The sequence below is a fragment of the Pteropus alecto genome, unplaced genomic scaffold, assembly GCF_000325575.1.
Source record: "Pteropus alecto unplaced genomic scaffold, ASM32557v1 scaffold146, whole genome shotgun sequence".
Classification (NCBI taxonomy): domain Eukaryota; kingdom Metazoa; phylum Chordata; class Mammalia; order Chiroptera; family Pteropodidae; genus Pteropus; species Pteropus alecto.
In genome coordinates, this window is record NW_006442107.1 from 13641514 (window position 1) to 13655994 (window position 14481).

At 42.8% G+C, this 14481-nt stretch overlaps 1 protein-coding gene and 1 pseudogene across 1 annotated transcript in view; both read right to left on the bottom strand.

The window, feature by feature from the left end:
* Positions 1 to 14481, bottom strand: part of FHOD3 (formin homology 2 domain containing 3) — a 421374-nt gene that overhangs the window by 154033 nt on the left and 252860 nt on the right. Inside the window, 1 exon segment of the mRNA XM_025038715.1 lies at positions 5008 to 5119. Within this exon segment, the coding sequence (XP_024894483.1) occupies positions 5008 to 5119 (112 nt within the window).
* LOC112469417 lies at positions 3360 to 3480 on the bottom strand (annotated as a pseudogene).

Genomic DNA, 14481 nt, shown 5'->3' on the forward strand with positions numbered 1-14481 from the left:
GGCATCTTGGAGAGGGAGGGAGCCAGATTATAGCCTCTCTCTAACAGACAGGCACACTTGTGTACCATTTTATCCTTTATAATAAAAACACAAGCAGCCAGATTATAGCCTCTCTCTAACAGACAGGCACGCTTGTGTACCATTTTATCCTTTATAATAAAAACACTCAAACACTGGCTTAATTTAACTGAAAAATGTGTCCTTCAGCTGTGATATCTGATTCCCTCATTACCATTTAAAGATTTCAAATCCGGAAACTTGGATATATTTGTGTACTGTTGGGATGAATGTTCATTCCCCTTTGATTGACTGGGGACCCCAAAATGAGAACTATTCCGAAGAATGAAGGTAAAGGGGAGGAAACATTTTGGTCCAATACAAACAGCCTTGGCAGGGCTCAAGCTGGTCTACATTAAGCACCACCAGTTGCAACTTTCCTAGGAGCTGCCACCTGCCAGAACTAAGTGGCCCAGTTCACCTTAGCACTACCTTTGCTTGCTCTATACAGTTGTTATGGGTGTAGTGGGGAGGGATGAGGGAGAAGTCCTGTTTTAGAATCGTAAACCATATGATCTTACCCCTTAACATAACAGAGAAAGAAACCGAGCACCAGAGTGGAGGAATGAACAAACGGTGGCTCAGGAAATGCATTTACGTTGCATTGATTATATCAGCTTTATAGGATTGCTCTGAGGGATCATCGAGATAAAGCACTTTGACTTTTTGCCTTAGCCGTGATGGTGTATAATACAAAACAGTAATTTCCTTAATCATGATCCTCTGTCTCTCTCCAACTCCACCCCCAAACACTGCAGTATAGTCTGTAAGAGCCTGTTTTCTCTCTGATGTTTCAAGCACATAGTTGGTACTTAAATATTTCTTGGGTAAATTAGTTGTATGTGAGAAATGCTTAGCATAGTATCTGTTACAAGTTAGGCACCAGACTATCAGTAGCTGTAAGTGTCATGGCGGTTGGGGCTGGTGATGATACCCATGCTTACCCACATACCTTCTACAAGGCTCCCAGGCCAGTCTTCTCTTCCCACCAAACCACAGTGCTTTTCTCTTAACCCAGAACAAATTGCTCAATTCTTCCCCCCCACCCCTTGCCTTCCTCCTAGGTTTCTGTATTAAACTCCAAAGAAAATAAGATATTTAGCACAATGCCTTCTACACAAGTTGGTCTGATACTCAAACAGAAGGTTCTCATAGTATGTTCCATGTCTTTCAACACAATTGATAAACACACTTCACATATATATTTTGGCTATAAATAATGGAAATCAAGCTTGAGTTCTGTCAACTCCTGACTGCTACCATGCTTTGTACATTCTTCACAGATCAATACATTTTCGAGCGGCAGAGATGGGATAACTTAAAAGAATGGCTGGATTTTTTCTCCCTGTTAATCATGTGTGATACACATGTTTAAGAATTATGTCATATCTCATCACCTCACATTCAAATGAAAAATTGAATTTCTTCAAAAGAAGTCCTGAACCAAGTTAGCGCTGACTCACGATTTATGACTGAAATTCCAAAACAGATTACCCATTCTGGTCACTTGCCCCACCCTCTGTCTGAGAGGCAAACCCAGATAGTCAGAGGGAAGGGCACCCTTCCTAGGGATGCAGAGGGTTCTGAACCCATTTCCTGTCAATCACCACAGGGAACATCTCAAGGAAAGGAAGTCTCGGATGATGGTTGAGCGACAACGCAGAGCTCTTTCAAGGGCTTCCTTAAGCACTCACTGCCTTTCTCTCTTCCTGCCGGGCTCTGTCCACCAGCAATAAAAAGTGACTTGATCCGAGCAAAAGAGGCAATGACCCAGCAGACTGAGCAGACAGATGTGTCTGCTTTAATTTTTTTGGTTTTTTTTACAAATTGGGACAAGATGGCCATCTTTTTATCTTGAGGTAGAGACTGAGTACCGCACAGAGCCTCTGTGTCATGCCCCAGACACTAGCTCAAATGAACCTTTTGATTCCAGCCCCTGAGCAAAAGTGTCTATTGCCTAGATAATGAGGGGCATTTTTAATTTTCATTAATTCATAAATATTTATTAGTCCCTATAATGGACTCAGATCCCTCAACTTTTATCCCTGTTGCCTGACTGGCCCACTCTTGGCCAAAGAGCAAACCATCTGTGCTCATAGAATGAACCCTTCTGGTTAACCCCATACGTAATGTTTATAAAGCGACCAGGGGAATTTATTCTGGGGCAACTTTATTTGCTGTTGGTGGTAGTCATTTTTGAGGACTCATAGCTTACTCATTAGTTTTCTTTGTTGATTCTTTAAATCTGACAGTTTTCATCATCCAAAAGAATTCCTTGCTATTAAAAAAAAAAGTCTATACTTTAACATACCCATTCTCTTACCCCCCAAAGGACTATGTCTAAAGCCACTAGAAGAATAAAATTTATGGCTTATTTATAAACTCGTGCACAATAGCCATGCTCAGTTGGCCCTCTGGCACCTCTGCCTAATCTCTCACCCAGCGGAGAGGGGAGTAGGGAGCTGCTTCTAAACCTGCTGGTGGAAACACACCTGGAAGTCCTTTTGCTCTCTGCAAACACCATGATATGTTTATATGGTTAATTCCATCATAGGGTTCAGGAACAGTTTTACCAGCAGTAAAATAGGATGATGTTATTTGCATGCATTATAAAATTATGGCCAAGACCACACATGTCCATAGAGAAACATGATATTGAACCACATGGGATAAGCTACATCTGAGATTTTCCATTAGTGTTATTCCTTTTTTTTTCCCCAGCTGCTAGTGTTCAGTAGTTGCAAAAAGAAATTTTATAGGCAAAATGCCATGAAGTATGCAATCCATGAGCTTCTTTAATTTTTTTTTTTTTTTTTTACTAATTGTGAAATGATGGGCATCATTTTGTCATGGGCGAGAGACTGAGTACAGCAGAGAGCCTTTGGCTGGGCCAGTAGATGGAGTCTTGGATGTGGGTGTCACGCCTTGGGTTTACCTCAGGATCATTCCTCTACCCCCACAACATGCCCTTCGTGAAATGTGAAGTCCAAAGAAGGAAACTCTGAGATCCCAGCTCAACAAAGTGAAAGCACAATTCAAGGTCATGAGAAGGCTGTCGCCTCTAACATGGCCCTCATGACAAGGGCCCATGGGTTATCTGAAATTCAGGACAGGAAATGAAGAGTCCATTCATCATCCAAAAGTAATCCCCAAGTTGGGGGATGGAGTGTGACTCCTTTGAGAATGAATAGATCTGCCTCGCTGTTTTTCCAAACACCCACCTTTGGCCCTAAATCTCATTCACTGGCCTTGGAAGCGCCAGTGCTGGTTTCTTTTTTTAAAAAATTATTTATTATTATTTATGCCTACAGCACCTGGTCTTCCTAGGTGGTCTCCCATCCAAGTACTAACCAGGCCCAACCCTGCTTAGTTTAGCTTCCAAGATCAGACATCGGGCTTGTTCAGGGTAGCATGGCCGTAGACCATGGACCGTGGACCATGGACCGGGGCGTGAACCCAGGACCTTCTGCATGTAAAATAGATGTGCTAACTGCTGTAATAGGGAATCACATCCAATAAAGTATTTTTTAATTAAGGTATATATAGTACTTTTCTTAGACATATGGTATTTCACCCTCAAGAGACTATAGTATAATGTCAACATAACTTTTTACATGCACTGGGAAACCAAAAAATTCATGTGACTTGCTTTATTGTGATACTCACTTTATTGCAGTGGACCCAAATCTGCAATGTCTCTGAGGTATACCAGTATAGGCAAATTAATTTAAACACGTTATGTGGCAAAATACAAAAAAATGCAATCTTATCTTTATCAATTTTTTATAACTATCTTGATTCACCAAATTTTGGAATGTCTCTCTTTTCCTGGAAAATCCAAAATATGTGTCCATAGAAAACAGAATTTTTCCTTTCTCCCCAGCACAATGAGACTTTAACCTTTTACCTAAAGAGAAAAATTTCTGTTAGGAAAATGTTGGTAAAATGGCTTCTTCTTTGAGTCTTTGTGGGGATGATCATGGTAACAGTAATGTCCTACTGGAGAACAAAACCAAAAATTTTTTCAAAAGGACAAAACAAAACAAAACCCGTCAACATCTTAGCTTTAGGGTTCACAATATTACAGGGAACACAGTGTGTTACACACAAAACCAGATCCGAAGCTGATTCTTCATCAAGTGTGTAGGGCAGGCCTGCCTGCTGTGGGCCAGCTAGGTGCTGACACACCAAGAGGAACAGGCACCCTGCCCTGGAGCACGGCACTCACTCAGAGAGACAGGCAAAGACAACAACACAGCAGATAAGAGGGACACACAGGGGCTTTGAGAGCACTTGGCCATCTGGCCCAAGGGAGGGAGGGTGTGGTGCCGGCCAAGTGGGAGATGGGGGTAGCAGATGGACGGGGGCTAGATGGTTCAGAGTCAGGTGAAGGGTCTGGACCTAACCTGTGGGCACTGGAAGCCATTGGCACTGTATTAGATAGAGACTGATGTGATCACATTTGTGTTTTAAAAGAATCCTCCAATAGCAGAAGCCAGGGTAGCACTTCGGGGAGGCGAAGGACACAGGCAAGAGATGGTGAGAGCCCCCAGGAGAGAAGGGGCACGGGATGAAGGGAGGAAGGGGGAAACATCTAGGGGTCTGAGCTGATAAAGCATGGTTCAGGGGAGGAAGGAGCCAAGGCAACCCAGACAAGATGGGAAAAGAGGAGGCTCTGCGTGTGTTCAGTGACAGGGGCTGGAGAAGGGGCATAAAGACAAGCTCAGCGACAGGCCTGCCCTGGGGATGCCCAGGAGTGCTTTTCTTTTTCTGGCAAACCATGTTCTGTCCTTAATCTTTGTATACTTACTATCCCAAAAAACATGTTTCCTGTAGTGGGAGGTCCACATAAAGGGAATTCTCAATTCCAGTTTGAACATGTAAAAAGTGGATGCCTTTTTTCATCAGACTTTTTTACAGTGATGAAATAAGGGAGGAGGGACCACTCACCTCTTTTTGTATCGACAGCAGAGACGGCCTGAATCAGAAGAGGTGCATTTGACTCCGAGTACTCCACAAAGACGAGCAGCAGCTTCAGGGCCGTCTTCACCACCAGGCGGAACTGCACAGAAAAGATAAACCATCACACAGCTGCAGACACAGTCATGTAGGCACAAAGGCATCATCTCTTAACAGCAGTTGGCACCCAGGGCTTGCTTCAGCCCAGGTGTTCTTTTTAATGATTACACAGATTTCTCCACTGCAATCCTTTAATGCAGGGGTCTCAAACCCCCGGGCGGCAGATGGGTACCGGCCCATGGCCTGTTAGGAACTGGGCTGTACAGCAGGAGGTGAGCAGCAGCCCGAGTGAAGTTTCATCTGTTTTTGCAGCCACTCGCCAGCACTAGCATCACGGCCTCAGCTCCACCTCAGATCATCAGGCATTAGATTCTCATAGGAGCTCTGGTCCCTGGTGCCAAAAAGGTTGGGAACCGCTGCTCTAATGGGTATTAGAATTATCCCATTGCACAGATCAGGGCACAGAGTACCCTGCCCAAGAACATACCCCTAAAATAGAATCAGAATTCAAACGCAGGGCCTTTGGTCCCAGAGCTCGCGCCCAGTGGTCTCTTAACATCCCTGGTAGCGGTTGCTGAATCAGGTACAGTAGTCCCCCTTTATCTGTGGGGGGTAAGTTCCAAGGTCCTCAGTGGATGCCTGAAACCCTAAATATACTTTGTTTTTTCCTATATATACACACTTATTATAAATTTAACTTATAAATTAGGCACAGTTAGAGATTACTTATAATAAAACGGGCAACTATAATTATATACTGTAACAAAAGTTAAGTGAATGTGGTCTTTTTCTCAAAGTATGTTACACTGTATTTTTTGTGATGATGCGAGATGATATGTTACATAATGAGATGAAGTGAGGTGAATGATGTCGGCATTGCGACACTCCGTAAGGGTGACTTGAACACAAGCACTGCGATGCTAAGGTAGTCGACCTGTTAATAGAGACAGCTACTGAGTACCTATGCGGGGTGGCAAGGAGCATATATGGCATGGATAGGTAGGACAAAGGGATGATTTGAATCCTGGGCAGAACTGAACAGGACATGGAGAGATTTCATCACACTACTCGGAATGGAAAGCAATTGAAAGCTTATGAATTGTTTATTTCTGGAATTTTCCATTTACTATTTTCAAACTGTGGTTGACCGTGGGTAACTGAAACCATGGAGAGTGAAACCATGGATAAGGTAGGGCTGCTGAACTTTATTTTTCTCAGACTAGAACACTGCAAGGTAGGAATGATTACATTTCCCATTTTTCTAGTGAGGACACAGGCACAGCAGGTTAAACGACTTGTCTAAGCTGGCTTGGTGAGCAGAAATCTGAACCAAGTCCTCCTCTTAAAACTGAGCAGAGAAGGCCACTTGGGGCATTAAAACACACTTGCTGGGCCCAGGGTACAGTGTTTGTGAGAAGCCACACAGGGCACAGGGGCTTCCCTCACATGTCACAGGTTCCTCGCCCAGAGAAATTCCCTACTCTAGCTCAGCCAGCCCTGGGCTGGGGCAGCAGCGGAGCTTTCCATGTCCGCTTCCTCCCTGTCTCCAGATGCTGCTGTAACCTTCAGCCACGGTCTCTTCTCCTGTACCCATTTCCTTCTAAGAATCTCCTCCTTAAGAAACTCACACACCAACTACCTCCTAGAAATGGGTTAATATCATGATCTGAGATACAGCAAGCCCACCTGGCCTGCTTGTCCCACCCCCAGCAGTTTGCCTGTCAGTGTCCTGCCCACCACAGGGAGTAACATGGTCAAGGGGAGAGGGGTTTATTTGCACTATAACTGCAGGGCCTGGAACTACACTTGGCACAGAGTAAGTTCAGCGATGTTTCCTCAATGAACAAATAGATCAATGACCAGGCATTCAGTGCATGACCCTCACTTCCATCACTGTGGTTGTGGAGAATCAGCTCCAGAGTCTTTGTGTGCAGCCTGAGGAAGACCCAGGGCCTCCTGGAGGCATCTTCCCACATCAAAATAGTAGGGACACATGTCGACTTCACAGGGAACTTGGAGCAGTGTGCACTCCCCGCAGGGAACAGTGCAAGAGCACCACTCAACCCCACGTCATTTCTTCAAAATCGTGCAAACACCTCGGTTCTCTTGCCCTTCTCTCCTCTGTCACACTTCCCTAGTAAGCCGCCTGTCTCTTCCTTGATTCCACATCTCTCTTTAGCCATTGTCATGGTTCTCAGCTCCCCTTTAAAGGAAAACGTCTCAAAAGAGTGTCTGCAGCCCCAGCTCCACGTCCTCACTTCCAACTGACTCTTTGGCCCAATCCAACAGGGCTTCTAACACGACCACACAAATTAAGTCTCGCCAAGGTTGCGATGGCCTTCATGTGGTCACATCCAATGCTTGCTTCTCTGTGCTCATTATAACTCAGCTCTCAAAGGCATGTGACACAATTAACTGCCATAATTTCATCCCATTGTGGCCGACTCACAGCCACCCCTTTGCTGGCTCCTTCTATGGTGCTCGATTTCCAGGTGAGGCGAGGCTTCAGAGTTCACTTCTCTTTCCACACACTCTCTCCAGGAGACCTTCATCCAGCTTTAGTTTTAAATTCCATCTGAGACTAAGTGCTGTTGCTTCCTCGGCCTGACCAACTTCCTGCACCAGGTGGCAGTTCTCACCTGACCCATGACGTATCCGCTCACATGCTAACAGGCGCCTCAAATTCAACGAGGCTGAAAGAGAGCTCTTGATTTTTACCCATGGCCGCTCCATCACACCTACCATTCCCATCCTATTCCTTGCACAGTCCCCATCTTATTCCTTGCACAGTCCCCATCTCAGTCCAAGGCCGCGCCATCCACTGAGTGGGAAGCGGAGGTCACCCGGCACTTCTTTCACCCATTCTCGCAACAGATCCATCCGCCAGTGCTGACAGAACTTTAAGAGCTGTCCTGTCTCCATCCACCTCTCCATCTCCCTGTCCACCCTGGACCACTGTGAGAGCCTGCTAAGTACATCCAGCTTTGTCTCCCTTAAGTCCATTCTCCAAATAGCAGCCAGAGTGGCCACTGCATTCTCAACCCTCCAATCATTCTGCATCCCATTCAAGATACAATCTACTCCTGCAGGTTTTATGTCCTGGTCTCCATAGAGGTCTCTGATGTCCTTCCCTCCTGCCCAGTGTGCTCCAATCATCAGTTGATCAATGCATGACCCTCACCTTCATTATCTTTCTTTAGTCACGTGACTATACGTTTTTAACTTTCTGAAGCTTGTTCGTGATTCAGAACTGCTCATTGGCTAGTCTTAACCAGTCATCATAGGAATGATCTTTTCCTGTCCTTCAGATCTAAGAAATTTCCCCTCGTGGGAAATGCCTTCCTGATTACTTCATCTAAAGGAGCCCCTTGGTCATGCTCATATCATCCTGTTTTATCTTCTCCACATCCTTTACCATGACCGGAAATTGCTACAAACACATTTGGTCACCTGATATTCCTTTGTTGTCCCCAACTAGAACATAGGCCACCTGGTGGCAGAGATGTTTTATCCTGGAAACAGCTTTGTCCTGGAGGAGCTGCTCAGTCAGTATTGTGCATGAACGGCGGGCCAGCATGCCCTTTTCACCGAGGCTGCTTTTTCAAATCCATCCCTCTTTTAATGCACAGAGCAAGCCACCTCGGCCCCAGCTTCCATTTCTTCACCCCATCAGAGTCCTCAGCAAAGCAGAGGCCCCTGCACAATCGCCCTGAGGACAAGCAGTGCCTTGAACTTACACTCTCATGGTTACGTCCTTTCCACACTGGGAATTGAATTCTTTGAAGGGCTTTGAACTCTTGAAAGCATTTTCGCTTTCATAACTTGAGTCCTGCATTTGGTCCTCTGCTCCCTGAATTCCAGAGTATTTTTCTCTGCAACTGCAAGGTTGGGGGTAGGAGGGGAAGGCATGGCATGACAACCTGCGGTATCTTCATACATTCAGAGCTGAAGAAATTTCTTCAAGTAAATAAAACACCCAACAAGTCTAGGCTTGGCAACTTCGTTAGTGGGTGGACTGTCATTATGTGGTTTAAGCCTTCTCAGCGCCTTCCTGGGAAAGAACCTGGCTGCTGCCCAACCTCGCTCCCCCATTAGCTGGTCTCAGCAGGGGCTCCCTTATGCCCATCAAGTTTCCTTCTGAGCATCTCTGTGGTCATGGGGCCCTGGTCCCAGGCACCCAAACCCCTTAGCCACTATCCCTTACTGGGCTCTCTAATTAAGAAACCATTGTTTTCTAGCAAATCTTTTCCTATTGCTCTCAACATGCCTATTCATGTCTTCTCTGCTGCTGTAAAGAATCTGTTTGGAGCTTTTTTGGCACCGTGATTTAAAAAAAAAAAAAAAAAGAACCCCAAACTCTTCTGATTCATAATTTAAGGTTTCTGTGAATTTAGCTTCACTCGAGTCTAAGTTTAAGTTTCTGTGTGTTCAGAAGACTTATCGTATAAAATTAATAACAAACATATTAGGTAAACTACTTTATAAAAAATAATTAGAACATTAACTTTAAGGAAATACATATCAACTGCAAACGTGTCCTAATTAATCATCAAAATGAATTAAGCAGGACTTCTCCACTGAAATGCTTCACTAGCCTTACTGCATAGACTTGAGTAATAAAAGTACATTACTTCAAAAGATTTCTACATCAATCCCTCATTTATCCAGAAATCACTTAATTTGATGCCTTCGACTATCTGGAATGAAGTCAAAACTCTTCAAAGCATTGATCAGCCATAATGAAAGCCATACACCCATTCCTTCCGGTCTGAACACACTGCTTATCTCGAAGCTCTTTAAAATCTGTACTTGGTGCCACTTGCACTTATCTTAGATACATTCTAATAAGAGTAGCTATTGAAATTCCCAGCCCACACCCACTGAGAAGGGGCAACCCAGAGGCCAGGAGAGGCAGGCCCACCACAGCCGCAAGAGTAAGAATTATGAGAAGAGGCGTGGAAACAAGCTGCCAACACACACACCTCTGCGTGGCTCAGATGCTGAAGGCTCCTCATAGGGACATGGCACTGTCACTCCAATCTGAATTATCTGATTTTCAGCTCTGCCTGGTGCTTTTTCATGTCCTAATGGAGAGTTTCATTGCAATGACTTACAGGCTCAGACACCTGCTCATCTGTTAGCAACAAGGGAAATCGATAAGCATGGAATATCATTCATGTGGAAGATCAATCACTTGAGAAGATAAAGCAACCAGTCATGAAAGAGTTAAACACAGAAGCAGGGCAACAAGGAGTCAGCCTCAGAAGCAGTGGTCCAAAGACAAATGAGCTGATGTAGAGAATGCAGACTCCTACATCTGGAGGTCCTGAGTGCTAGATTGCTAAGGCCATTGCTGAAGGAATTCAGAGCCTGGATTAGGGTGGACCGATCCATTTAAGGTCCCTCCCCATTCCGAGATGCTCTGCTTCTTCTTTCAACAATGTCTTCAGCATCTCCCAGATGCCCAGCACCCAGGGAGGTCTGTGAGTGAGGAAGGAAGCTGTGGCCCTGCCTTCAAGGAGGTGGTCTTCTCGCTGCCGAGAGAGGACCCGGAACACCTTCACATCACTTGAGCATGTTCTCCATACCAGAGCCCCTCAGAGCCAGGTCATTGAGGACAGAAAGCCCTTCCCAGGGGACAGCACTTCCAGTGGGGAGGCCACCCCTCTGGGCTTCCATGGAGCAAGAGAGTTGTTTGACGGCCTTTGGGTTCACAGATGATTCCACTTCCTTAAGGCTGGAGGAAACACACTGGGGGTCTAGATTCGGTATTTGGCTACATGTTACCTCCTTTTCATGTAATTACATTCTAGGAAATGCTAGTATTCTATTTTAATGCCATCCATTCTAATAAATTATGCTTCATATTGCTATAAAACACGCAGCTAAACAGGAATCAAAGACAAGCCCTTTGTATGAGGGGAGGCTAGGAACATGCAGCCAGCTGTGAATTGTGCTTTCCTTATGTATTTAGCGTATTTAGGGGCAACTAGGCTGAACTGCTCTTTCTGCTGCAGCTCTCCATTTGCACTCTTTGTTCCTACTCAGCATAAAACAGAGGCACAGGTCCTCAGAGGAACAGAGATGCCTCTGATGCAGGAATGTACCATTTGTCAGGTCAGACCTCAGGCAGGGGACTAAGCCTCAGGACTGCGTAAACAACTCGGGGTTCCAACGTCACCTCTCTGCCAGGCAAGCAAGAATGGAGGGTAGGGGGAAGGTGTCAACATAGTGCTTTGTTAGTTTTTGTTTTTGTTTTTAATTTCCTGGGTCAACCCATAGGGAGGGTGTGGAACCAGCCTTTATAGAACCTGGGTGTCTAGGTTTTACATAAAATGTAAATACCAGATGTATGGAAAAAGAAATAAAAGGCAATTTTCCTCAAAAATTTTGTGCTTAAAAGCAAACTGGAACTCCCTTCATGTTTTATTGTACTTAGAGAAACCCAAGAACTATACTTAGCAGGTCAAATATGCTGCTTATTAAGTAGAAATACAAAAATTCCAAAAAATCTCCAAATTCCTACTCCTCTTCTAAAAATTCAACAACCATAAAAAAAGAAAACAATTTCCAAACCTCAGGATTTAAATTACAAAAAGGGTTAGAAAACATGCTTCATTCTATTTGTTTTATTCCACTAAAAAATATATATATATATATATATACACACACATATATATGTATATGTACATATATATATTTATTATAGAAGTAGATGCTGGTTATTAAAACTAAATTAGAAATTGGTAAGATAACAATCTATAAAGCTTTGCCACTGTTTTCAAGCTTATCAGAAGTAAGAATATCCTGAATATTTTAATAACAAAAAAAAATTTTAAGAAACTTAAGAACTTATCTTTAAGAACTTTTCAATTAAGCACTTCATTCAAATGACATATACTTAAGCTCAGAATGGTCATGAATGCCTAATATTGTGAATCTCTCATCTTCTAAAATGTTGTCTATAAAATGAGGTGCATCTTTTCAGAAATGAAGTATGGGCTCAAATATATTACCTGAGTACAGAACTCTAGGCCTTGGTTTTCAGGTGCCGCTAAAGAAGTGCAGACAGCAGGGTTAGCCCATCTACCAGGACAGAAAGTCACCTGTGCTATGTGCTATGTCCTCAGGCCTGATGGCCGACCTGCTCATGACCTGATGCAATTTGCAGAAACAGAACCAGCTTTGTGATTAATGTAGTAGCCAAATGCAAGGCTGGGAACCCCTTACGTTTTTACTAGTTAGTGGATAGGAAATCTTGCAGAATGTAAAATACAGCAGACGATTCAAAAAATAATTAAAATAAATATCAAAATAAATAATTCTACAAGTGAACATTTTCTTCAACTGAGATAAAATTCTGGGGCTTAGTTGGATGTTTCTTTAAAGAATAATGACTTAAAGTGGACAAGATCAGAAACTATGCACTTTGCTAACGTTCCCTTAGGATACTCAATATAATTATGAAGAGGTAGGTAACATAGGTACCATAAGTACAATAGGGAACATAAATTCACTCTGTTTCTGTTAACTAAGGAATATCAGAAACTCTGCACTGAAATACTGCCTTAAGGAACACCTTGATAGTATTTGCAAAATGAAGGAGGAAAATCAGCAACATTGGATACTTTTCCAGTTAGTGTCATCCCCATTTTCAGATGCAAAAATCTCATGTCCTAGGAGGTTATGTAACTTGTCACACAGCTAATTTCTGAAGGAAGTTGAAGAGAAACACAGGACAATCTGATTCTTTCTATTGTACTATGGGGAACCTCATCTTTCCCTCTGGTGCAAAAACTTAAGCCTTGGGGGAAATGTGACAAATATTCTTTTCCAAGCAATAATCAAGGTTAAAGAACTTTCATAAGTGAATAACCAGCCCTGGGCACATGACAGTAGACAACAATGAAGCCTGTGCTGTTAGTATGGGTTTGGCAGCCAGCTCACATCTCCTCAGAGTGGATAGAGAGTGGTTGGCAGCTGAATGCTGGCAGGTGGAGAAAGGCTATGGGGATAGCGGTCAGCAGCAGCCTGGCAAAGACAAACCTGAGCCTGCAGGGCCACTCTGGAGTGGCTCCCAGAAGCCTTCACTTCTTCTGGCCCTGTAGTCCATCTATTTCTCCTAGAACATCTCCTCCCGAGGAAAAGCACACGGGTACTCTGGGGTTTTTGCATCACCTCAAACATTCTTCCATATTAGCATCGCCCATTCCCATCCCTTCTCCAGCTGCCAGAATACAGCTGCTAGTCCTTGATCACTTGGTCTAAAAGGGCAGAAGGGTCAAAGCCCCACCCCCTGCTCCTGTTTCTCCTGTCCCCGAGGATCTGGTCTATGCAAACCGTCATTCTGGTTTATCAATAAGGCTCTTGAGAGTTGAGGAACCACAAATCAGCTCTCTGAATAGACTGAAGAAACTCTTTTCCAGCCCTGTGGCTGGACCATGGGGCCCCCTCAGCATGCTAGTCCCCGTAAAATTTGACCCAAACCTCTGGTCTCTTTCTCTGACATCTTCCTGAAACAATAATCAGTAAAATTTCCCTTTTTTTCCTTCTATTGACATTATCCTCACTGGGGACATCCGAGAGCTCAAATAAGTGAGAATTAGTTTTCTGGGTATAACAGCCAATAGCCAGTAGAAAAGCAATAGCCTTTACGGGGAAGCTGACTCTTTGTACTCACAATGTCTCTAACACAAATATTAATGAATGTGCCATTAAAACTCATGGAATTTTTAAAATCTTACCTAATGGAATGTTGATAAACATGGAAAAAATTCAAACACAACCTCATTCACTAAATGTTTCATGAAATTAGAAATAATGAAGCTCTTTAAAAATCACATAGAATCAGAAACAATGATTATTCAACACTATAAGAAAAGTCAAATAAATTACAGTTCATTTGTATGACTGAATATTACGTAGGCATTAAATAATATGTCTTTAAAATATTAAAATGAAACAGAAAAATGCCTATATTTAGAGTTAACTATGTAAGAAAAATTTAAAGAAAAATCAGAAGGAAATGTATAGTTAAAAATCTTTATATCTATATATCATTTCAGGTGATTTTTACTTTACATTTTTCATAGTTCTAAAGTTTTATACAAGAGTGTACATTACATTTACAATCATAAAAAAGTTCAGTAAAAGTTTTAAAATGTTATTTTTAATATCAAGATTTCATATTATACCAATAAATTTTAGCTGTTTTTTCTTGAATGCTATCATAACTACATAATGAAAATTAGTTTTAATCTAAATTTCTATTATTAAAATATATAATTTAATAGAATTAAATTCTATTAAATTAAATTAAAAGTAATTTGGAAAGATTAAACACACAATAAAATGTAATAGATTTCACTAGTTGAGTAGATTTCATGGTATTAAATATATTGAAAG